The sequence below is a fragment of the Phodopus roborovskii genome, unplaced genomic scaffold (assembly GCF_943737965.1).
Source record: "Phodopus roborovskii unplaced genomic scaffold, PHOROB, whole genome shotgun sequence".
Taxonomy (NCBI): domain Eukaryota; kingdom Metazoa; phylum Chordata; class Mammalia; order Rodentia; family Cricetidae; genus Phodopus; species Phodopus roborovskii.
In genome coordinates this window covers 27,738,362-27,764,883 of record NW_026126517.1, presented here as the reverse complement: position 1 = coordinate 27,764,883, position 26,522 = coordinate 27,738,362, and the positions used below count along the sequence as shown (strand labels likewise).

Here is a 26,522-nt window from a genome sequence, read left to right as displayed (position 1 = left end):
AGATTTGCTTTGATACATGTGCTGGAAACTTGACCTTCAGTATAACTGTGTTGAGGTGGGAGAGGAATGGATCATGAGGGCTCCAGCATTGGGAAGAGCTAATGTCTGTCTCAAGAATAGTTGCTGTGAAGTGAGACTCATCCATGTGCTAATTCACATGCAGCTAATTCCTCTCCTTTTGTCTTCCATGTTGTAATGCAGCCAGGGTCATTCACCACGGAGTAGGAATTGGGCTAGACACGTGAGATAAATAAACCTGTTTGTTTTATAAATTATGCAGCCTCAGGCATTTTGTTATGGCAACACAGAATGGGTTATCATAAGACTCATGTATTCTAATCATCTTTCTGGAACACAAAAATACTTAATACCTAACTTTGAGGTAAGGTAGTAACAGTGAACATTACAGATTTATCCCCATTTTCATCTTTTTCTTTCAAAATGAGTTTGAAATTATCACCCTCCTTTTCACAAGCTAGAAAGTGTCCTTTGTACAGTGAAGATTCAAATTGCATCTTGTTGTGTCCTGGAACACCTCTCTCAAAGAATATGATATCGCTTTTTGTATCATTGATATGTTCAGGTGGATCCATTTCCTGTGGAGAAAGCACACATTGCATCATTTTTGCTGTTATTTGTATTTTGAGACAAGGTTTCTCTGTGTAACTGTCCTGGCTGTCCTTGAACTCATTTATAGACCAGGCTGGCCTTGAACTTACAAAGAACCACCTGCCTCTGCCTCCCAAGTGCTGGGACTAAAGGTGTGTGCCACCACCGCCTGGCCAGACTTTATACAATTTTTAAGGATATAAACAATTTGAGCTGGGGTGATGTCTTGCTGCTATAGCCTCTTAGAGTCTGGAATTTGGCTCCTGGCACCCATGTGGGGCACAGCTCATGAATGCCCAAACTCCAGCACCATGGGATCCAACTCCCCATTCTGGCCTCTGAAGAAGCACACACACACAGATATAAATACAGAAAATGAAATATTTTCATTTAAAAAGGAGTTTTAACAATTTGAATATGTGCCATTTATTTAGAAGTATATTACTAAACAGAACTAAAGCAGCTTTACTTTTTTCAGTAAAAAAACACCCTGAATATAAGAGTAATAAGAGTACTGAACACCTCTCTTTAATTCCTAACTTGCTATTTTCTCCTCTTGTCTGACCTTTCCCACAATGGTGTGCTTATCAACACAAGGGCCTCCTGGTCCTTCTATGCCCAGAGAGCTTCCTTCTGTTCTTTCCCACTAAGTGGCTCCATTAGCAGGTCTGCTAATGATGAAGTAAAGTTCTAGCAAAGACATCTCATTGGGCTAATTTCAGTTCTTGTCTTCAATCATCCTTATCTAAATATATTGATAGTCTTCTCCCTTAAGCTCAGTATCTCTAGTTTCTGAATCAGCCATGAGAGATGCAGGAGGTGTCAGAATCTTAGTGCCTTCTTTCTGTGGATCCTGAAACTAAACTGTAGCATGATTAGACTTAGCAGTTATTCTACAGCTGAGTCTTGGGTTCCCCAATAGGCCAGCTGCACTGACTCAGTCTGTGGCCCCCGACTCTGCTTTCCTGCCAAACATGACAGTGGACAGTAGTTTCTTCTTTCTGTCCCGAGTTTAGTACCAAGTACTGATTCCCGTATCTGTTGTTCAGACACCAGGGTCCTAGTCAGGATTAGGTTCTGGAAATGGTAGTCCCTCCCACTGGGCCTGCAACTGCTGGGAGTGCCCTACAAAAAGAATACTTTTCCTATTCTTGGATCTTGTCTCCTTTTCAGGATATATTAGAAAATGTGGACACTGCCCAAGGTTCTTCCATGTTAATCATAGAACTAATACTTTGGAGTTAACTTTGACCCCAGGGTAGCAAAGATCCCCATGACCCTATGAACTGATTGAGAAATCTCTAGAATTAAAAATGGATTCTATCACCTGGGTTGTGGTGGTGCATGCCTTTGGTCCCAGCACTAGGGAAGCAAAGGCAGGCTGATCTCTGTGAGTTCTACAAGAGCTAGTTTTAGGACAGCCTCCAAAGCCACAGAGAAACCCTGTCTTGAAAAACAAAAACAAAACAAAACAAACCAAAAAAAAAAATGGATTCTATCCTCTTAAGATTTGTAGAAGACTCTGCAGGTGTGCTTTCAACTGCACTAGTTAAATTGACAGCCATAGCTCTTGGCCATTCCCCAAACTAGTATGGGCTGTGACTGATGGTAGTATAAAGTTCTCTCATATTAGCATCTCCTCCTGAAGCTGTGCCTGGTAAAGCACAACTCAAGGAGATACTTTAAGCTGCAGGAGATAATCTAGGACCAAGCTGAATCTTAAATCCTTGGCCACAAAGCTCCAGTGATATAGCAGGGTAATGAAGTTGGGTCTTACCTGAACCCAGTCTATGGCAATAAAGGATAAGATCTGCATTAGTGGGAGGCCCTGGGCCTGAGACCTGAAACAATGGTATATACCTTTAATCCTAGCACCTGAGAGACCTGGAAAGTTCCAGGTCACCCTCAACTATACACTGAGTTTGAGGTCAGTCTGGGATACAAGAAACCCTGTTTGAATAAAAGCAATCAGCTATCTTTTCCTGTCTGACAGGCTCAGAGACAAAATTAGATAACCAAGTATCATCACTAGGCCAAAGGGCTTGACAATTCCCTGTACTCATCCATTTCAGTGGTTGTCTCTGTTCTTTGGGCTCTAGATAAAAAGTTGGTCTAAGGATATCTGACTTTTATAATTTTGCCCATTTAATATGACTGAAACCAAATTAATATGACTGAAGGTGGCTCTTACCTGAAAGGAAATTACTTTGTTCTTACAGGAGAGGGTAAACATTTTTTCATTCTCCACAGAGAGGGTTACAGCCAGTCCCCCTGCATCAGAATCTTTATACATATATATTATCAGTCTGGTCTGTGCTGCATTAGCTGAAATAAATATTAATGAGAGAGACCATTAATTAGCATAGTCCTCCTCCCTCAAATTGGCATCTGTAGAAATTTAACAAAGGATAGATTCACCTTAATAGATCAGTCACAACCCTTACTCAGGTTTGGTCAGATAGTTAACAGATATGAGGCCCAGCTAGCCATACACCCCTTAAAACACACCTACAGGGTGCTATAAATCATTGGGTGGGCAACATGAGTGGGTTAGATGTATTCTGTATTCTGAGTATGTTAAAGATATTCTGATATTTTTTTCTTGATATCTGATATTTTCCTTCAGTGTATTAAAGACACATGAACCCTGCTAGGTATTATACACCTTTAAGAGGCAGGCTGGTCTACAAAGTGAGTTCCAGGACAGCCAGGGCTACATAATAGCCAGCCCCCAATCAGAATGTTACTCTGAGTCTAAAGACTATGTTTATTAAAAACATATGTTAAGGCCAAAATCTTAGGATAGGATTTTCTTTTCAAGAATATATATTCAACTAGGCCCCAAACCGTGGTATTTGGGGCTTACACCCTGAGAGGTGCGGTAAGTGTGCTCATCTTGGGAGGTACTCTCATGTTCTGGTGGGAGACAGATTAATTTAAAATGTTTGTGTTCTACTTTTCATTGAGTTTCGATGGTGTCAGCAGTGTTCAGCTATAACCAATGGGGATGAATGATCCAACTTGAAAGGTTCTTCTATTGAGAATGCAATTGACTGGAGATACACACATAGGCTCAGAGTGACATGGCCTCTACAGTGTCTTTATTGCATCAAACTCCTCACTCCAGCTAATAAAGGTGTGTTCTCTAAAGTGAAATTATATTAGCTACTCTGACTTTCCATCTAAGGATGGGATCTGACATTTGGAACTGTAAAATGGAGTGGAGAGAATTGGTGGTCACCTCTGTGTTTTTAAATAAGTAGAGAAAAGTACCCCCTAGGTCAGCATCAGTCATGTCCTCAAACACAGGTTGCTTTCTTCTGTCAACGAAGAGAACTTGGTCATTCATATTTCGTATGACTGTGCTTATATGGTTAAGCTTGCCAAAGTAGTCTGATTCCAGGTCTCCTATAATACAAATTGAATCATTAATGGTAAGTTGTTTTATTAGATCAACAAACAGACCTAATACTACTGTTTCCAGAGTCAGCACAACCTAGAAGCAGCAATGACCAAGCTGCCTTTTGTGTTTCAGTCTGCTTCTAAGAGCACACCAAAGCGTTTCCTGTTTGCACTCAGAACGACTCTCCCTCCACAGGTTCAGATATTTTACTTTCTGGTCAGTCTCCTTTATTTTCCTACACTTTTATTCTTGCTGTCCATGTTCTTAGACATCATGAAGCCCTCTATTCTCCTGTCTCTGGGACTTCTTTCCCTGGCTGATCTTCTGCCTGCCCTTCCCTTCATAATTGCACCTTGTGGTGTTTCATCATAGCATTTTGTTAGTACCTTAAGTCCTTAACCAAGGTTAAGGTAGTGGTGCCCATCTTTAATCCCAGCACTTAGGAAGCAGAGGCAGGTGGATCTCTATGAGTTTGGGCCTGGCCTACAGAGCGAGTTCCAGGACAGAGAAACCCTGTATAGAAAAGCCCAAAACAAAACAAAACCCCAAAAAACAAGAAAACACTATTTATGTAAATTTGAGAACTGTGCCACCACAGGCTCATCAATTGTCAGTACTTTGTTTTCCAGTTGAGCTCTGTGTCTTGCAGTCCATAGCTGTAGTTTCAAGTCTTCCCTCTCTCAGGAACGTTGCCTCTCTCTCTCTCTCTCTCTCTCTCTCTCTCTCTCTCTCTCTCTCACTCTCTCTCTCTCTCTCTCTCTCCTTCATTCTCTCCCTCCTCATCTCTCTCTCTCTCTCACTGGGATTGGTTTAGTAAAAATCTAAATGTCCAATAGCTAGGCAGGAGGTATAGCAGGGACTTCTGGAAGAAGAAAGATGGAGTCATCAGCCAGACGCAGAGGGAACAGGCATGTAGGAGAAGAGGTAAAAGTCATGAGTCACATGACAACACCTAGATGAATAGACATGGGTTAATTTAAGTTAGAAGAGTTAGTTAGCAATGAGCCTAAGCTAAGGCCGAGCTTTCATAATTAATAATGAGGATCCATGTCACTTTTTGTGAGCTGGAGGCCCAAAGAAAAATCCATCTTCTCTCTCTCTCTCTCTCTCTCTCTCTCTCTCTCTCTCATACACACACACACACACACACACACACACACACACACACACACACACACTTCAATACAGGGTTTCTAATCTGTAGATCAGCCTGGCCTCAAACTCAAGAGTTCTGCCTGTCTCTGCCTCCCAAAGTGCTGGGATTAAAGGTGTGTGCCACTACACCCGACTAGGGAATTATCTCTTGTTAGTACACATATAAACTCAATGGAGGGAACATTTCCTCTAATAAAGGAAAATGCAGAAAAAGTGCTCCCTCTCAATGTCTAAGGCAGAGCCCACTTATACTGTGTGTAATGGACTGAAGCTTTGATTTGCCAACTATCCCCTTCTGCAAACCTGGCATTTCTACTCTCTAGGTTTTATCCTGAACAAACAATCAGACACATGTGCTAACACTGTTGTACAATAATGCTGCTGAGTGTGCTGCTATGACCCTAGCACTGGAGAGGCTAAGGCAGGAGGATCACAAGTTTTAAACCAATCCAGGTGATAAGGTGACATCTGGGCTAGTCTAGGCTATATAATAACAACCAGTGTCAAGTCAAACCAGACAACAGAAATCTCCAAGAACCCTGTAAACAACAGTAGTAAGATGGAAACAACCTAAGTCTATTAGCCAAGGAATTTAAGTTTTATTATGTTCTCACCATAGAATAATCTGGATTTAATATAACTGTTATTATTAACTACCAAGGAAACATCTCTATAGACAGTTTCTCCCAGCGGACAATGGATGTGTCAAGTGCCTTCTAATTTGCAAAGAGAGAAAAATAAATGTATACTTTACCATCATCTTCAGCTAAAGGGAGGAAAAGAGAAACAATATGTTAAATTATATAGTACAGCTCAACACGTCCCCTCCCCTGCCCTTTAGCAATTCTATTCTTTCACCTCCCTCCCCCTGCAACACACCCAGGGTTTTACTAAATAGCTCTGGCTGCCCTGGAACTCACTTTGTAAACTGTAAGGCTGTCCTTCAGCTCACAGAGATCTGCCTACCTCTTTCTCCTAAGTGCTTGGATTAAAGGCGTGTGCCACCATGCCTGGCCCCACTCCTAACTCCCTAACCTCTGTGCCATAGTGATGGTTCTGTTGGCCTCCATTAGGGATATTAGATGACAAGTATTCAGGAGCCCATAAAATTAAGCTTATTAGGGTTTGCATGTTGGGTATAAAACTTAAATCTTGGGCTGGAGAGATGGCTCAGTGGTTAAAAACAGTGTCTGCTCTTCCAAAGGACCCAGGTTCAATTCCCAACACCCACACGGCAGCTTATAAACCTCTGTAACTCTAGTTTCAGGGGACCCAACACCTTTTTATGGCCTCTAAGGGCACTTCCTGCACCTAGTACACAGACATGCATGCAGGAGAAACACCCATAGGCATAAAATAAAATAAAATAGTAATAATTAAAACATTTAAATCCAGGATTTGTAAATCTCAGTACATAGCTAAAGTATTTTTTTAGTAAAGTGGAAAACTTTCTTTTTAAATTTATTGTTTAAATGGCAAGACATCTAAGGAATTTCCAGGAAGCTACCAAAGAAAGCTGAACTTTGAGTGAAGTCAAATCACCCATGGAATCTTAGAAGATTTTTCTTTTTGGTCAAATATATTCACATGAATGGTGTACACAGAACTGTAAGCCTAGAATATCACAAATTGCATTTCTTTTTGGAAGCAGTGTTTCCTCAGTGATATATTTTTATGATAGGTACCAGATGCCATCTTGGTAAGCTACTGCTGGAATGCCACCCTATGATGTGGGGCAGAGCACTGGGACCTTGGGAATCTATTTTTGTTTTTTAAGAGAGGAGAGTTCATTAACATTGTAGTAGAATTTGACGACAAACAGGAGTCCAAGCTTACTTCATGATTTCCTTTCTAGTTGAAATCCTGTTCTGAGCCCTGCATTTGTCTTACTGGTTTAGACTTACGTATAAAGTAAAGTGTGTTGTCAATAAATGCCATTTCCCTGAAGTTGATGCAAGAGCCTTCTTCTTGTATGGCAGCCATCTTTATTCCTAATGAAAGTAAAGAGTCACCCATGAAAAGGCAAAGACTGCTCTTTGTACAATAAAATGATCAAACCCCTTACCTTCTTATTTTTTTTAAAGATTTATTTTTTAATTTATGTATTTGATGTTTTGCCTGCTTGTGTGTCTGTGTACCACATGCATGCAGTTCTCATGGAGGCCAGAAGAGGGCATTAGATCCCCTTGAACTGAAGTTACAGATGGTTGTGAAGCACCATGTGGGTGCTGGAAACTGAACCCCAGTGTTCTGGAAGAGTAGCTGGTGCTCTTAATTGCCAAGCCATCTCTCCAATTCCTTAATACTACCTTCTAAACCTCCACATTTGAAAGTCATTTATTACTCAATATGCTGATAAATAACTGTGATGTTTAATAAAAGTGAAGTATCAGTCTATAACACTCACATTTATGTCCTTTTATAAACCATTAGTTATTTGGAATCAGGAGAGTGCTGTTTCATAGTATTTTGAAGGGTGAATATATGGCTCACTATTGAATGATTGGTTTCATGTTCACTGGTAATGCTAGAAATATATTCCTCAACCGGGGACCAGTTCTATTTGAACTTAAAACCCAGTGGCTTCCTGTAGATGAGATGCTGAAGGTTCATGAGCTCAGTGTCACAGTGGTAAAGGAGAGATAGAAAGTGGTATTTCCACCTGGAATCTGGGGTAAGGTGGGAGAAGACTGAAAGTTCCTGAGAGTTGGTGGGTTTCCTCTGAAGGCAGCATCAGCTTTTGACCTGAAGTCTGGCTTGTCTATGTTTGTGTAATACATAAACATAATGTTTCTTCAAAAAAACAAAACAAACAATCAAACAAACAAAAAACCCCATTGTATTTGCTTTTCCCTTTCCCTTACCCTACTCTACACTTACATATGTTGATCCTTCCAAAATTTTGTCATGGAGTAAGAGTTTGTTGTGGAGTTCTAAGTATGAGACATCTGTGACTTCGGGTAGAAAAAAATACACATTTATTCTCATTTATTTCTAAGCTGAAGTGTAGCAACCCCCCCCCCCTGTTATAACTACAGTGAAATAAACTACAGTGCCCTGACCCTGCTACTAATAGAAATGCTCACTTATTATCAGCTACCATTGCTACCAGGCATCTTGAAATATTGTTTAAGATATGGTACTTTATCACTTTGAAATTACCCTAATAGATCTTGTTGCTTAATGTATTAATAAGGAATAAACAACACTATTTAAATTGTTAGTTTTTTTTTTTTTTTTTTTTTTTGGCAGCACTTGTGAGGTTGAGCCAGAAGGATCTGGAGTTGGATGCTATATAGTAAGATTGCTACCTAAGGCTCTGTCTCAATAGCCACCTCCTCAGCTTTTAATAACCATTCTAATTTAATGAGTTTCCTGTCTGTCCTTTAATGTGAAAATAACGGGCCAGATGAAAGCAGCATCCTTAAGAGCTCTCTGCTCCCTCCAGAGGTTACTGGCAGGTTCTCTTGATCCCTTTTTCTCCTAAAGTAGGAAAGAGACCTCTGCAGTCCACTGTCTCTTGAAGGCAGGTCCAATGAAGAGGAACACAATTACCTTCAATCGCCTATTTCTCTCTCTCTCTCTCTCTCTCTCTCTCTCTCTCTCTCTCTCTCTCTCTTTCTCTCTCTCTCTCCAGTGTCCTGTTGAAATCATAATCCTGCTTCAGCCACTTGAGTGCTGAGATTCCAAGTGTGTGCCACTGAGTCTGCATTGACTCTGGGGTTATGCTCCCCTGGCTCCCCAACAGTAATTATCACTCTTTAAAGCCACCTACCTACCCTACTCTACTTCCTCTCTTAGGAATGTATCCAAACTTTCATGTTTCATGTAGCTCAGGTGCTTGTGAGTGTTAATAATCTCTTGATTAGTAAGATTTTTTTATTGATTTTAGTCAATAAATCTCTTAGCTCCTGATAATCTGTTGATTGCTGTCTTATTTCAACAGACTCAAATATGGTACCTTCAGGGGAAAATGTACAAACTTCCCTTACACCACAGGCATGTTCTGGAGTGCAGCTAGTGTCTCATGCTGAGAAGGCAGTTAATGGATGGAGCTCTCAGAACTGTGACTGAGTCACAATTGTTTAATTGTTTTGGTGGTTTGTAGCCACCAGGATTCATGTTGAGGCTTGGTCTCTATGTGTCAGTGCAGGAGGTGGGGCCTTATTGGAGATGCTTGGATAATTAAAAGTGGAGCCCACAAGAAGGAATGGATTAGAGCTTTTTCTCATGAGATGACTCTTTAAAGAAAGGTCTATTTCAACTCCTCTCTCTCTCTCTTGTTTTTGGAGACAGAGTTTCTCTGTGTAGTCCTGGCTGTCCTGGAACTTGCTCTGTAACCCAGGCTGGCCTTGAACTCACAAAGATCTGCCCACCTCTGCCTCCTGGGTACTGGGATTAAAGGTGTATGACACCACTTCCCAGCCCATATTTTTCAAAAGTAATTTGCCTGGAATACAGCAAACACTATGGTCAAGAATTGGATTTTCAAATTACTAGTATTTACTGTAGTGAAATTTACTGTAGTGAATATCTAATTAGTCATTGAATGAATGACCTCGAGAGGGACTCAGGTACCCTAAAAATACTATTCCTATGGCTGGAGAGACAGCTCAGTGGTCATGAGCACCAACTACTTTTCAAGAGGACTCAGGTCCATTTTCAGCACCCACATGGTGGCTCACAGCCATCTGTAACTCCAGGTCCAGGGAAGCTGATGTCCTCTCCTGGCCTCCACAGGCAGCAGTGGTACATGCAGGCAAAACATCCATATACATAAAATAAATACATTATTTATTAATTTACCTCTCCTAAATGGATCTGATGGTACAGGTCTGTATTCCCAACATCAAGAAGCCAAAGCTATAGGATCATGGATTAGAGAGATCCCTCCCTGGGCTCTGTCTAAAAAACTAAAACAACAACAACAACAACAAAAAAAACAAAACAAAACAAACAAACAAAAAAAAAAAAAAAAAAACCAGAGGTTAGGGGTGTGGCTCAGTGTTTGAGAGCTCGGCTGGCATGCTCAAGGCTCCCTCTTCAAAAATTACAGTAACAACATCGAAAGAAACAAACACACTCTTCCCCATACTTCTCCTACTTGTTTACCATGTAATTTCTCAATATCTAATATGAGTCAACTGTGGGGCTAGGAGCTGAATGAAACTTTGCTCCCATCTTCCAGTGACTCAGACTCCAGTGGGTGGGACAAGGTATCATGGGTGCTGTAGAAGCTGGAGTTTCAAGAGACTCCTCGTGGTGGAGTAGGAGTTAGTGTAGTGATGTTAGTCTAGCAAGGACAGAGGAGTAAGCTTGTCAAGGGTCAGGGAGGAGGAGGCTGGGAGACCAAGGCTTGCTTGAGGTTTCATCATTTTACCACACAGAGTGTAAATGTAGTCATAGCTTTCAGACTTCCAAGACCATTTTGCCCTTGGTAATAAATGTAGCAGTGTGGAGGTGCCATTCTTGGGGTGAACATGTTGACAGCCATCAACGTGGATGCATGCCTTCTTCCCATCCACCTTCTCAGCATTATTAACAATGTTTTGTAGAGTGCCTTCTCTTCACATCTTATCATGGTGGTACTTTGGCCTTCTTAATACTGTGTAGTCTTGCATCTTGCTTGTACTTATATACTTAGAGATTGTTCATATTACAAATAGTAACATTTTTATCAGATCTGAAACTATTTAAACCTGGGTGTGTTGGTGTACATCAGTAATCACATTTGGTAAGTAAGGGCCTGGGGTTCAAGGTGGAGACAGGAGGTTCAAGATTTTCTTCAGTTACACAGTGAATTAGAGTCCAGTCTGGGTTTTGTGAAGGCAAAAAGAAAAGAAAATAATTTTGATGAAGCATAGTATTATATGGCTAGTGAGATAGTTCTGGGCACTTGCCACCCATATCTGGAGACCTGAGTTAGATTCCAAGAACCTACATAAAGGTGGAGAGAACTGACTCCATAAAAATTGTCCGCTGTCACACACCTGTCTCATGCACACATTGTAATAAAATAGTAAGTTAGTAATAACATTATAATCCAGTGTGATGGCATAGACCTGTAACCCCAATTATAAGAGTGGTTAAGACAGAAGGCCTGCTTGGGTAACTCAGAGTGAGTTCAAGGTCAGTTTAGGTAACTTAGCTCCTGTCTCCAAACTTAAAAAAAAAAATGTAACAAAAGGAAGGGGGAAGGTTGGAACTAGGGCTCAATGTGAGAACTTCTGAAATATGGAAGGAATAGCTTAATTTATACCTTAGTGGTGGAGGTGGATAATCCCACTAGGGTAAGGTCTTCTAGTTGGCAATAGTGCAAACAGTTTACAATCCCCTTGACCTAGTAACTCTGAAATTATGCCAATCTAGACTCAGTAATTTATTTATTTATTTATTATCTGTTTATTTATTTATTTTGTTTTTTTCAAGATAGGGTATCGCTGTGTGGTCTTGGCTGTCCTGGAATTCTCTCTGTAGACCAGGATAGCCTCAAACTCAAGAGATCTACCTGCTTCTGCTTCCCAAGTGCTGGGATTAAAGGCATGAACCATCACCTCCCACCTAGACCACCTTTTTAATTTGAAAATGTTCATATTATTTCCAATTACTTATAAAGTTAAACTGATATTTTCCTATTACATTATTTAGATTTTGCCTAATTTAATTTAGAGGAGCTTGCAGTGTAGCTCCTTTGACAAAACCCAGGGAAGGAGAGCAGGTGATAAGTCTTGTTTTCTCAGGCTGGAAAGGTCAATCTCCATGAGTAGGAGGAAAACAGGTTAAACTCGAGTTTTTAAAAACTCATTCTATTTGGGGACAGACTTTAGACCTTTCCTCAAAACCCAGTGAAAGAAAGAAAACAAGGGAAGCCTGAAACAGATGAATCAAATGGAAGACTTTCTCACTCTCATTTTTCCTAATTTGTATATTTTATGTGTTTACTCTGAAGTTTTCACTTACTTTGTTCCCACATCCATTAGCTCTCAGCGCATCATGATTGTAAGTATAATCTCTTCACTCCTCTCCCCAATTTCCTCAGACTCTTTCTCACTCATGCTTCCTCACTTCCTTAATTCTAATGCATGAAATACAGTTCTCAGTGGATAAGAATGCCTTGACATTTTAGCTAGTAGTTTACCTAATAGTCTCTTTCTTGCATATGTATGTGTGTAACTGTTCATGCATGCATGCGTGTGTGTGTGTGTGTGTGTGTGTGTGTGTGTGTTGTATATAGATAAGAGGACAATTGTGGCTATTATTCATTTAACTACCATCTATCCTTTTAGAAAGGAAAGAGACAATATTTATTTTTGTGTGTGTGTTCGCATGTCTAAGGTTAGAAGTCATTTCTGGGGCCAGGGTTAGTGGCAGACATCTTTATCCTCTGAGCCAATTGCTGGCCACACCATTTTTTTTTTTTTTTTTTTGAGACAGGACCTCTCAGTGTCTTGGAACTTGCCTGCTGGCTAGACTGGATGATCAGCAAGCTCCATGATAGATCCACCTATCTCTGCCACCTTAGCAATGGGGTTATGAGCTCACTGAACAACTCGGTTTTGCTTGCTTTTTAAAGTTGCATTCTGGGTATTGAACACAGGTCCTGGAGTACTCTTCCAACCTTGTCATCTCCCCAGCCCTCACCTAATATTTTCATAAAGAGCCTCTTAGGAGCATATAGCAAGAACTGGGTCTTCCAGCAATACCACTCTTGGGCATACACCCAAAGGAGAAGCACATTCATATCATAAGGGCATTTGCTCAACTATGTCCATAGCAGCATTATTTGTAATAGCCATAACCTAGAAACAACCTAGATGCCCCCACCCAAAGAATAAAGAAGATGTTGTACATTTACACAATGGAGTATTACTCAGTAAAAAACAATGACACCTTGAAATTTGCAGGCAAGTGGATGAAACTAGAAAAAAACATCCTGAGTGAGGTAACCCAGATCCAGAAAGACAAAAATGGTATGTACTCACTCCTAAGTGGCTATTATGTGTAAAGCAAAGGATAACCAGGCTATAATCCACAGCCCCAGAGAAGCTAGGTAAAAAGGAGGACCCTAAGAGGAACACACGAGGGCCCCAGGAAGGGAAAGTAGTTGAGATTTCCTGGGTAAACTGGGAAGGGGATAGAAGGGAGGAGATGGAGCATGGGAACAAGAGGGATCAAGATAGCCAAGTTGGGGGAGGGACTGAGAGAGAGAACAATGAAAGAAATATCATGATAGAGGGAGTCATTACTGAGTTAGGGAGAAATCTGGTGCTAGGGAAACTCCTAGGAATCTACAAGGAGGACCCAGCTATGGTTCCTAGCACTAGTGGAAAGGATGCCTGACGGATGGTCTTCCCCTGTAATCAGATTAGTGGCCACCCTTACTCCCATCATAGAATCTACATCCAGGAAGTGATGGAAGAAGGTGCAGTGGCCCACAGCCAAGCACTGAGTGGAGCTCCTGGAGTTCAGTTGAAGAGAGGAGGGAGGAGAGATCACATGAGCAAGGGGGATCAAGATCATGATGTGGAAAACCACAGACACAAGCTAGTGGTAGCTCATGGACTCTGGACACCTGGGGAAACTGTGTGGGACCGACATAGGCACTCTAAATGTGGCTTGGTCTGTTTGGGAGGCAGGGGGCTAGCAGTGGGACCAGGACTTATCCTAGGTGCATGAACTGGCTTTGGAGCCCATTATCTATGATGGATACCTTGCCCAGCCTGATTTAGTGGGGAAGGACTTGGTCCTGCCTCAACTTGGTATCCCAGACTTTGGTGACTCCCCACTGGAGGCCTTATCCCCTCTGAGGAGTAGGTGGGAGGGAGGATGGGGGGAGGTAAGGAGGTAGGAGAAGGGGAAGGAAGAGGAACTGGGGTTGGAATGTAAAATGAAACATTTTTTTTCTTAAATTAAAAAAAAAAAAAGAATTGGGTCTTCAAAACAAAACAAAAGTTGTATAAACCTTTAGGAACTAGCCCATAGAGAGCAAATGGCAGAATATCATGATGAAAAATAGGTCATATGAGGTCCAATTTTGCCTGGGACAAGTTACTTAATTGTAGGAGCAGTCTCAGTTTCCTCATTTGGAAAACAAGGAAGCTGGAGATCAAGCTTTTTTTCCCCCCAGCCCCAGAATTCTGCAATTCTAGGCTATTAAAGCTGCCATGAAAGTGCCATTTATATGGGGCAAATGCCCTAGTGGCTTCCTCCTACTGTGGTTCTTAACCCGTGGGTCTTCATTCTTTCACAGGGGTCACCTAAGACCAATAGAAAACACAATTTTTACATTATGATTCATAACAGTAGCAAAATTACAGTTAGAAAGTAGCAGTGAAAATAATTTTATGGTCGGGGGTCACCACAACATGAAGAAGTATATTTAAGGGTCACAGCATTAGGAAGGTTGAGAACCTTTGGAAGACAATACACAGATATAGACTATTATTCAGCCAGAAGTTTTAAATTTCTAGGAGCTTTAAAACTTAATATTTTATTAAAAGTAAAATGCCTGGAACTTGAAAGGCAACTATGCCCCCATTCGCCCTGTCTGTGGAACTCCAGTTCTGTGGAGTAGGTGTGTGTTAAACAGAGGGGGGCTGCTACATTATTAAATCTCTACAATCAGGTGGGAAGTCATCTTGACAGCAGCAAGATCAACACTCAGCATTTCAATTCTTTTTTTTTTTTTCCAAGACAGGGTTTCTCTGTGTAGCTTTGGAGCCTGTTCTGGAACTCGCGCTGTAGACCAAGCTGATCTCAAACTCACAGAGATCTGCCTGCCTCTGCCTCTGCATGCTGGGATTTAAGTCATGCACCAACACCACCTGGCTAGTATTTCAATTCTTAAAAAAACAAAACAAAGCAGTAACAACAACAAACCACCTTCATTGTAGCAGGTGTAGCAGCACAAGCCTTTAATCCCAGCACTTGGGAGACAGAGGCAGAACTTTGTGAGTTCAAGTCTACCCTAGTTAAATAGTGAGTTTAAGAACAGCCAATGCTACCAAGTGAGGTCCTGTCTCAAACAAAATAAAACAAAACAAAAAGACCCCTGTAGTGTAGTGTAGTGTGTGTGTGTGTGTGTGTGTGTGTATAAGTGTATAATGGCATATGTGTGGAGTCGATTTGCTCTCCTCCCTTTTGATATGGGTTTCATGAATCAATTGCAGGTCGGCAGGCTTTGAGGCAGTTCTTTTACCAGTTGAGCCACCTCACTGGCCAGGTGACATTTCAGCTCAGTCGGTCAGTTAGCCCTTGACAATTGTGCCATCTTACAAATGAGTGTACGTGGAATGTGGGAGCAATGGGGGCAGAGCACAACAGGAAATTAGATCATTAATGAAGGCGTATTTAATCAACTGTTAAGTATAGGCTTGACAAAAAATAGTCAAATGAAACTGACATACTTGGAATGAGTGTGTGTGAAAGGAGAGTCAATGTGAATTTTGAAGATTGCTCCATATTTGAACAGAGGGAACAAGGACATGGGGGAAGAGTACTTGTGTGATGGGGAACAGTGGTGTGGTGGGGGTGGGGTGGCAGGTAGAGCAGTCCTCTCCTGCAAGAACAGAAGCATATGGAGGGTTTTGAGAGTCCCATGGAAGACCCTGGTTAACAGCACTGGGAAAGCGATGCAGGTAAGAGGTAAGGCACTCTGCAGGAGCATGTCAGAATTTGGTCAGCTAAAAATAGGCAAAAAGTAAAGAGATTAAAGACATCTTCCTTGGTTTTGCTATTTATCTTCAAAATAGAGATAATTTTATTCAGCCCTTCCCTTGTAAAGTAGTCTTCCTGGGGGATGCTATATTATCCAAGTACAGACCTGTCCAAGACTTCTGCTGGGGATCTTATGATTAGCGTCTTGTAGGAGCTCTCTTTTGTTTTGACAGGTTTGGATTTCCTTCATTGCTCCAAAAGCAGAGGTTCTGACGGTTCCTAGGGTAGCTGAAGCTGATTCCAGTAATCCTAGGATGCCACTTGCCATTTAGAGCTCTTACTCTCACAAGTGGACAAGAGTATCAGAAGCGAAGTCAATGTACCATTGAAACAGTTTGAAAACAAAGCAAGAATCCTGCCCTCTTCCATTGGGCCAAACAGTAAAAAGGTTTGTAAACATAAGAAAGGCTGTCTCTAAGAATGTTATTGAAGAACACATGTGATGTACTTTACAATAAACCACTAGATGACTACTTTAAGTTTTTTTTCTAGGACAGTGCATTACAGTAATATGGAAAATAGACAAGAGAAAGAAAAGTTCTCCATGGTTCTTAATAATCTTCACAAGATAACAGAGAATCTGTGCCCTGAAGTGACACTTTCCCACATCTAGCAGAGAGAAACAACCTGTTCCCTGCTTCTGTTCCTTGTCTGATTACTGATTTCCTGTCTTGGTGATCAAGGAGACCCATTCCTCTCAATAGCATTTTAGCGTATTTACCTCTAGTTGTCATGCCTGTGTTTCCAAATAAAGAGAGACATGTCTTACCTGGGCTAAATAGTTCCCACCAAGAGGAAGTGATCTGGAAGCTGAGGCCTCTTTCCTCTTCTGATACCGGAGTTGTAGAAGTGGCAGCCCTGTCAGCAGCTGGAGCAGGCAGCCAAGAACACAGGGAGCATGGAGGCACAGAGAGCTTGCAGTCTGGGTGTGGATCCAGCAGCAGTCTGAGAAAGAGGCATGAGGAAGGAGGAAGGAGGTAGCAAAGGGAGGAGACTGCCCTGGCACGCCTCAGACCCGCCTCCAAGGCACACTTGCAGCAAAAATGTTAGAAAACACAGGCATTTCCCTTAATGTAAACATCGCTATTAGGTGAATCATCTCTTCTGTGAAAGCTGGGGTCTGGCCCTTCCCAGGGTCCATGCCTCCTTCAGAAGGTTAGGAAAGCAACAAAAGGAAATGAACCTGCTTGGTTAATTAGAGCATCCTTTGTCACATCGGCCTCTGTTCTGAGGCTCGCATCACACTTCAGCATGATGTCTAACACACTGGAATCATTTCTATAACATAGTCATTATACCTAAAATACCCGTAAAATATATTTTGGGGGAGATGCGTATTTTGCATAGTATTTTCATTCTTTCTCTTTAAGACTTTATTCAGGACTTTTTCCTTCCCATGCACAACATGGTACCACATGACACATGATAAGGACTGTTCAGATTTACTTCTCAATGGCCTGGAAACAGCCCGTTTTCATAAAGCCCTTTTATAATCACGTCAAATGCCAGTCCAAATCTATTTCATTAGATTTTTTTTCCTGTGTGTGCATGTGTGGGAGTTGTACATTCCTGTAGAGGCAGAAGCCAACCTCAGGTGTGGTTCCTCAGAACTGTCATAATGGTTTTTGAGACAGGGTCTCTTACTAGGACCTGGGGTACACATGATTTGGCTAGTTAAGCTAATGGGCTAGTGAGACCCAGGTACCTGACTGTCTCCATCTCCTTAGGGCTGGAGTTACAAGTGTGTGCCATCATGCTAATAGGCTTTTTTTTTTTAATTTTCTTTTTTTTTTTCCTGTGGGTATATGCATGTGGGGGTTGAGGGGGTGATTCATGTGCCATAGTATATAGATGGTCAGAGGACATCTTGCAGGAGTGAGTCCTCTCCTTCCAGCATATGGGCCAATGGATTGAACTCGGGCTTCAGGCTTGGCAGTAAGTGCCTTTATGTGCTGAGTCATCTCACTGGCCTTATGTCAGACATTATTTGTTTTAATGTGAGTTAGTTGGGGATTGAACACATATTCTCATGCTTGTTTGGCTAGAACTTTACTGACTGAGTTGTCTCCTCTGTCCCAAACATTTGAATTTTTTTTAAGTAAAAATAGACTAAAAGCTGGACACAGTAGCATTAGTGTCTAATCCCAGTGCACCTACAGGAAATGAGAAGTGTGGATAGGAGAATCCCCAGAAGCTCCAGGGCCAGCTACCCTGGGTAATGCAGTGGCAAAGACACCCTAGGACTGACATCAGAAGCCTGTTTTCTGATTGCCACATACATACTGTGGCATGTTAGCACCTACAGGCTCCCTGTCCCCAACACTAAGGCAAATCAAAACCATGTATCTATTCCTAAGGTGGTGGAAAAATTCTGACATAGAATATCAGAAATATGACTTATGGAGATTACTTTATAAGGGTTATCTTTAACTCATCAATACAGCTTTCTAATTAACTCATTGATATAGTCTTCTAAAGACAAGAGTGAAAATATAGCCTTGAAATAGTAGCAGTATTTCTTAGAGACTTTTTACTTGGACACAAGTTAAATTGTTGCTTTGTTAGCAGTGGAATCAGAAAGTGACTTTTTTTTCCCAGCAAAGAAATGGTAAGAGGGTTTCTAAAGTTAGGAAACAAAATGCTGTGTAAGCAGGTAGTTTTGAATTAAAAAAAAAAAAAAAAAAACAGGGTAGAGTTTTAATTTCCTAAAGTCATGAAAACATCATGCCGATAGCCATAATTACAGAGGAAGTTTGTGGTGAGGGACTTGGTGTGATGGATTACCAGAAGAAAAACTAAGGAAGAATGTGGTAAGAATACAAAATGTGATTGAATTTAAAAGACTCAAAAGACTGAATGAAGTAGAGTCACAGAGTGATGAATGGCGTTAACAAAATGACCAGAAGTAGAGTGAGTGCCAGCGAGCTTCCTCTAGCTCTAAAGATGTAGAAGGAATGGTTTGTATATTTCTAAGTTTGGGGACTTTGATACAAGGTTCTTTTTTTCTATGATATAGAGTAAGCTATATGTTTTTGTGTCCTATGTATTTTATAGACCTGCCCCCAGTCCTTGGAAAATTCTAAGGCACTAACTAACATTCTTCTCATTACCCACACAATGAGGGTAACATTAAAACAAGAAAAGAATATAATATGGTTGTCTTTTAGGATGATGAAAACATTTATGCATTAGGATAGAATCCTTTTTTTTTCCTTTGAAATATTTTAAGAACCAAGGGGATAATTATGTTTAGATATAATACAATGTGAAGGTTGGGAGAGGAATAGACCAACATTACTCAGACTTTTTGATTTAATGGACTTTAAAAAATAACAGTGCTAATGATAATGGTATAGAATAGTTAAGACTGAAGCAGGAGTTTGTCTCAAAAACAAACAAACAAAACCAAATAAATAGTGGAGAATATTATGTTTGCTAGGAATGCTTAAAAAGTTTAAATCCTTACATTTTTATTTCATGTTTATACAAAAAAATTTAGAAAAGTCATGGTCTTGCTTTTTGTTTGTTTTTCAAGACAGGGTTTTCTTTGTGTAGACCCAACTGTCCCAGAACTCACTATTTAGAACCAGCTGGCCTCCAACTCACAGAAATCTTGTCTGCCTCTGCCTCCCAAGGGCTGGGACTAAAGGCATGGGCCACCACTGCCTGGCTAGTCTTTTAATAAAAGATGGTCTTTAACTTTGATATAGCCTCATGTATCACAGGCTAGCCTCAAAAGTAGCCAAGGGTAACCTTAAATTCCTGACCCTCTAGCCTGTACCTTCTCAGTGCTGTAATTACAAGTATACACTGATTTATGGGTGCTCGAGAATGAACTCTAGTCCTGTAAACCAAACATATCCAACTTTATAAAAAGTGTATTACATACTGCAGATAGTAAAATTTTCAACACAGATAACACACTTTCAAGTACCCGCCACCTCCCATATCGGGGAAGGAAGTAGTTAGGCAAAATTAACAAAAGGAAACAAAACAAAACAAAAACAAAAGACCACGTGTTAAATAACAGCCTTTTAAAATGTAGAATTATGTGCTCAAGGTTCATGGAAGCATGCCATTGACCTTTGCTTTATGGGGAAATATACCGTTTCTGCACCAGGTTGATTAACCGGAAAGAGTTTAGGAAGTTTGTCTGTGAAGCCACAGGTCAAAGGCGGCATGCAAAAGTACCCAGTAAAGTTAAGCCACGAGTGTGTGAACCACGTGAATTACTAAGTACTTTCTGAACGCTAATTAGGCCAGCTACACTTACTGACATATCCATAAATGTATTTTCTTTAAGGGCATGATTCAGAGTTTGGCGGCATTAAAGACATAGAGGGACACCAATGGAGACTGTGGGCTAGAGGAACCAGTTGAGACACCCTACACCGGACAAGCACGCCCTTTCCTGAGAGGAGCAGGGGAAAATATTTAATGCTCCTCTGCTGAGACTCCTGGCCCTGGCACATGCCTGGCTGCCCCTGGCAAGGCCTCTGTCCTTCCGAGCGAGAGACTAGTTTTGAAGTTTACTCTGACTTCCCCACAGTGTGGGAAGCAGGCTGTCTGTTTCTCGAAGGTTCTGAGTCGAGAGTAAAAGGCGGGACATAAGCGAAAGCGAGGCTCCAAGCAGTCCAAGCCAGCGAGGCTGTCACGTGACTTGCACGCGCGCGCTGCCTGCCGGGAGCTGTGCACCGGGGCGCCTGCGCAGAGGAGCACGAAGCCTTCGCTGTTGCGCCGCCCGCCCGTTCTGAGGAGACAGGTCGTGGTCGAATCTCCGATCCCGAGCGCGACAAGAGGGTGAGCGCGCGGCAGGGAAATGGAGTGGGAAGGAAAGCAGTGGAGTGGGGCTGGCGCCTGGTGTGGGGTGGGCCTCGGGGTGCAAACCGGAAGGTGTGAGAGAGGCGAGGGAAAGAGGCGGGGAAATGGCGTGAGGCGACAGGAGCGCTGTGAAGAGGGCACGGCCGGCCGAGCGGAGCGCTGGAGTCCCCGCTCGGAGCCCGGGGACAGGAGGATTGCTGAGAGTTTGAGGCCAGCCTCTGCTATCCAGTGAGTTCCAGACTAGCTTGGTTTATGTGGTGAGTTTCAGTCCGGAAAACCTGAAAGCAAACCAGCCACCTCCCGCACAAGAAAAACCTACACAAACAATAGCAAACAGTTGCACAAGGGAACGCCTTAGATGATATAGCCCTATATTTTCACAGGGTGAGGACTGCCTGTTAACTCAGACTTTGGCTATTTAGGAGTCTTAAATTATGACAGAAATCACTTTTACAAACACAGAATTGACTAATTATACGTGTGTGTGTGTGTGTGTGTGTGTGTGTGTGTGTGTGTGTGTGTACATGTTAGTTTGAGAAAAGAAAGAAGCAGAAAAGGGAAAACCTTTTGCCTTGTGTGGTTTCCCTGAAATACTTTTGGAATCTTTAGGAACCTCAGTGCATATATGCGTGCATTTTCTGCATGTTACTAGGCTAGATTAATACCATGAAGGTGGTAGGCATTTGGAAGTACTGTGCTGAAGTTAGAAGTGTCTTCATAATCTGCTTTTTGCTCTTGTTGCCATCATATGCATATATAAGTATGTATGTGTGTATATATATATATATATATATATACATATATGTATATATATATATATATGAACCCAGATTCTCTATATTTTTAATCTAACTTATGATATCTAAGAGAAATAGCCAGGTGTGCAGCGAAAGTCTTTAATCCCAGCATTCTGGCAGCAGAGGCAGGCAAATTCCTGCGTTAGAGGTTAACCTGATCTACAAAGAGAGTTCTAGGATAGCTAGGGCTACACAGAGAGACCTGTCTCAAAAAACAATCAAAAAAAGAGAAACAAATACTTTGAATGTAAAAAGTTATTCAACTCTAAGATATAAAGACCATTCCTTTAAATTCCAATGTCTTTTGAAGTTTAAACCTTAACAGTTCAGATTCTTAGGAAAATAGCTTTAGAATTTATTTGATGCCATATTAAGGTACAGGTAGGACAATGGAAACAATCTCAGACAAGAAGAATGAAGAGATCCTGTTTCTGGGATAGTCTAGTTTTATTTGTTTAAATGTGATCAACCATCTCTGGAGTTCTCCTCTTTCTTCCTTCTTAAAAGGAGCTCTAACCTCTACTTTTAAAAAATTTATTCTTCTCTCACATATTACATTCCTACTCAGTTTCCCACCCTCTGTTCCTCCAAGCCTCTCCCTCCCACCTCCCCTCTCACCCAGATTCACTCTTCCTCCATTTCCCTTCAGAAAAGAGCAGGCCTTCCAGGGATCTCAATCAAATATGGCATAACAAGTTAGAATAAAATCACACACAAACCTTCATATCAAGGCTGGACGAGGCAACTCAGAGGGAGGAAAAGGGTCCCAAGAGCATCTAACTTCTAATTTTAACATTTAAATTTTATAGAGAGAAGAATCTTAAGTGTTCTAATGCTAAAACAAGATAGAATTGCTATGAGGTTAGTTGAGTTCATTTCATATAGACAAGTAGTTGAAAGTGGTCTAGAATATTGAATGACCTTGGATGCCATGTGATAAAACTTGAATTTACTGACCCAGCAGGTTTTTGAATGAAAAGTTTTGAGAGGTAGGATGAAAAAGAGAATGGAGAAATTAAAATTAGGTGGCAGATTGGGAGAGCAGAAATTAATGATGATAGAAGTGGGAAAAGGACATGGGTGAAGAAGACTGTAGTAATGTGGAGTTCGTACCTAAATTTGACAAACCTCTAAACTTTATAGCCTGTGCCTCCAGAGGATGATGGCAAACCACTTTGTAAACCCTGATTCTAGAAACTGCAAGAGATCAAGAGAACTGGAGGTAAGCTTTATGCTCTTGCAGCATTTCATTGCATTGTACCTATTTCTGGTTTCTTTTCTTCAAGAGAGTGCCATCCTTAAGTAAAACTTAGTGTTCTCATAGTCAACATAGGGCTATGTTGACTCCACCTAGCTTTTCCACTAAGAATAGACCTATAAATATATCCTTAGGGATTTTTTTCTTGGTAGTTGATGACCTTAAAATTAACCAAAGTGAGTCCGTGTCTTTTTGGTACATGGGACTTTACTTGCATAATTATTTGCTAAGATGAGTAAAATTCTAACATGCTGTAGGCAGGTCTGGGGATTGTACTTAGGTCATCAGATTTCAGTGGTTAGTGCTTTCTTTCACTGCTGAGCCATCTTGCCAGTCTCTGTATTGCAAAATTTTCAACCATTTGACTGTTGTTTAAGTTACAGTTATCATGTTAGAAATACATCCACTGGTGCAAGATACAAGACTGGTTTTTTTATTAAGAGTTAAAAGCCATTTTCAAAATTTGAAAACTACAAAACTCAGTGTTTTGAGCCAGGTGTCTCTTGTGTCTAAAGATTTCTTTGATGACAAAAATGTAAATGACGGGTATAGAATCTTTAGTGTGTCTTTTTCAGTGCTTTCCTAGGCTAGTGTTTTCCCACTGAATTAATCCCCAGCTCCAAACCTACAGTTTCATTTCTAATTCTGAAATACTTGGAATTGAACCTACAGCCTTAAGGATGCTAGACAAACATTGTAGTACAGAACTGGATCCCAGACCCCTCTGAAAAGGTTTGGTGTGTTTTTTAATGAGCAGAATATATGTGTCTTAAAGATCTTACCATTGATCTGTTTTCTTTCTTTTCTTAGCCCCAAGTGTCAGATAATGCACAGGTACCCTCACTTGGAAAATCAGATTCTTCTTTCGCTGAAAGTTCTGGACTCCTTTATAAAGAGGACGCCCTGGAGAAGGATTTGAGCGGTGATGTATAAATAATGTTTGTATTTATGTGTATTGACTATATCATGCAGAAGCTTTGTTAGATTTTATAACGTACTCAATTTTTTTTAACAGATATGAGCAAGGAAATTAATCTGATGTTGTCTACATATGCAAAAATTTTAAGGTAAGTAATTATGATACTGTTTGAGTATTTTTGTTAGAAACCCCTTTGTCCTGAAAAATCAGTAGTAAAAAATTTAATTCCATGGCTTAAAAATCTATCTGACAATTAGAAATTTGAAGTTACAATTTTATCTCAATTCCTTATAATAGATGAGTAGATTATTTTAAGGGAGTAATCCCTAATTGTCCAAACATAGATTGTCATGTTTCTAGCACTAATACTAGAATGGATGTATTTTGGTTTCTAGATGGTATTATCTTTAAATTTTTATTCAGATATCTCTCTGAGAATAGTATTTTTTGGTGAAATTAGTGTTAATGGGGTTGTGTTAAAGATAAATATTTCATATATTTATATTTTATTAGTATACATTTCAAGACTGAATTTAAATATTGGCCTGAGAATTTGTAGTATTACCAGGTGGTTTGTAAGCTACTGGACAATCACTATACCTGCATAATAGTTTGTTTAATTTAATAATTTATAAAATTTATAATAAAAGGTAACTATATAAGATTCACTTTTTGTGTGTCAGGAGACTTTTTAAGTAGTCAAAAGTATTTGCTGGACTGATTTAACTTTTTTCTTGAAGAATATTAGTAAATTAATTAAGCTCTATCATAGCAAAGCCATGAAACTGAAATAGCTAACAAATACAGTATAAAGAACATGGCAATGATGGCACATCTAGACTTTATAATTCATTTTAATATCAAGCCTTTTTTCCTATTAGTGAAAGAGCAGCAGTAGATGCATCTTATATTGACGAGTTAGATGGACTCTTCAAAGAAGCCAATATTATTGAAAACTTTCTGGTACAAAAAAGAGAGTTCCTGAAGCAGAGGTTTACAGTAATTACCAACACCCTGCACAAGTAAAATACCTGTACCAACTGAAAGTCGGTTCCTATTATTGCTGTATCCTACTTATTAAAGAAAATATATGTAGTAAACTGTAACTTTTTATAAATTTAAAAGGGGTTTTAAAGATGAACAGTAATATAAAGTTTGTAATCTTTCTTTTGAGGATCAAATATTTGGCACATTATATAAAAATGTAAATTAAAAATTATATATGTGTTGTTTTCTTTCTCCTTTACTCCTAAATTGCATAATCCTTCTTAAATTGTGAACGAGGACTCTGTTAATTTGATTATGCCTAACAATGTTTGTTTAAATACCAGCTAGTTTTAAAATGTTTTTCTTGGTTAATATTATAAAACATTAAACATTAAAGGTAATTTGTCCAGTTTTTCAACAAATAATAAAATATAACTATGTGCTACTGCTATTTAATATTACCATTTAATTATTTTTACTCTTAATCACATATTTGACTAATGAAAATTTGGCTTGAAACATTTTCATGTAATAAAAATAATAAAATAAAAATTGGAAAGTTGCTATAACCTGGCTATTTTTTTTTTAATTGTCATGCTCCATGGGACCCAGGTGAGTTCATGGTACATCTGCCTCAACCTCCTTAGATCAACACTAAAGTTATGTACCACCAAGTCTGACTGTCCATAAAGTTGATGAATTATATTTAGAAAACTTAGCTGTGGGGTTGATGAGATGGAGATTAGCAATGTGGAACTCAGGATGTCAAGTTACACATGGCTTTGGCAGACCCCTTCAATCCTATGAAAATGTGAAGTTGAATTTGGTTTAGAGGATCTCTTATCATACTAAGTAACTTCTCTTTTTATACAAATAAAATATAGTTATGATTTTATTCAAAATGACCTATGTCATATATAACTACATTAGTTGGATCAAAAAAAGTTGTAAACTCTGCTTTCAATCATAGACAGTTTGGTCTTCCTTGTGTTTATTTTCCAATATAAGGAATTAGAACTTGGGTACATTTGCATAGGACACCACAAGGAATGTGTATTTTTAAATTAGGCAGAATCTTACCTTGCTGCCTATAAACTTCAAAATAAATTTTTATTTCATCAGGTTTCTTGTTTGTTTACTTGAGGCAGAAATCTGTGTAGCCCTGGCTGGTCTAGAGCTCACTATGTAGGCCAATCTGACCTTGAACCCTCAGAGAGATCTAGCTGCCTCTACCTCCAGAGTGTTTGTATTAAAAGAAAAAGAAAGGAAAGAAAGAAAAGGAATGGGGTGCTGAATCCTATGTCTTGGTAATTTTACTTCCTAGCAGTGTTAGCTACTTAGATTCTCAAAGATACTTGAGAAAGTACTTCATGGTGTCATCTCTGTGCTTTATTGTGAGAAAATGATTTTTATAAGATTAGGGAACACAGAAGAAAAGGGATTAAATTTAAGCGAGAAGGGTGAGCTGTGGCCTGCTGGTCTAAATGTGGACTTTATACTGTGTTTGAATCATTCAGAAGGAGAGAAGTTGTGTAATGAACCTCTGAATGTGGTTCCATGGACTTAAGTACAAGTGGGGGGCAGATTCCAGAAAGGGATGGCCAAGGAGGGAGAATACAATTGGTCTGATTTTAATGTTGAAACAAAGATACTTATCATCGTTGGCTGGGATACATGCCATGGAATTGAGACTAAGTTTACCAGTGTTTTGAGGCCCCACCTCTTGCCTGTCCTGCTCCAATTCCCATATTGTCACAGAGCCAGAGACAACTCAGGCTCATTATTTACTCAGTAAGGCCAGTGGCTTTGGATTTGGAAATCTTGAGACCTGCCTGCTGTCCCTGAACTGAATGAAAG

At 40.2% G+C, this 26,522-nt stretch overlaps 2 protein-coding genes across 2 annotated transcripts; one reads left to right on the top strand and one right to left on the bottom strand.

Annotated features, from left to right (window-relative positions):
• Positions 1–247: 247 nt before the first annotated feature.
• Positions 248–23,618, bottom strand: Il18 (interleukin 18). Its single transcript, XM_051197423.1, has 7 exons — positions 23,542–23,618; positions 16,653–16,828; positions 7,072–7,158; positions 5,922–5,933; positions 3,883–4,017; positions 2,801–2,934; positions 248–596 (listed from the first exon to the last, which is right to left on the bottom strand). Exons 3-7 carry the CDS (start codon positions 7,148–7,150, stop codon positions 372–374), a joined length of 585 nt encoding a protein of 194 aa, XP_051053380.1. The 5' UTR covers positions 7,151–7,158; positions 16,653–16,828; positions 23,542–23,618; the 3' UTR covers positions 248–371.
• On the top strand, positions 22,650–24,903 carry Tex12 (testis expressed 12). Its single transcript, XM_051197422.1, has 4 exons — positions 22,650–22,723; positions 23,570–23,681; positions 23,775–23,826; positions 24,560–24,903. Exons 1-4 carry the CDS (start codon positions 22,661–22,663, stop codon positions 24,702–24,704), a joined length of 372 nt encoding a protein of 123 aa, XP_051053379.1. The 5' UTR covers positions 22,650–22,660; the 3' UTR covers positions 24,705–24,903.
• The last annotated feature ends 1,619 nt before the right edge of the window (positions 24,904–26,522 follow it).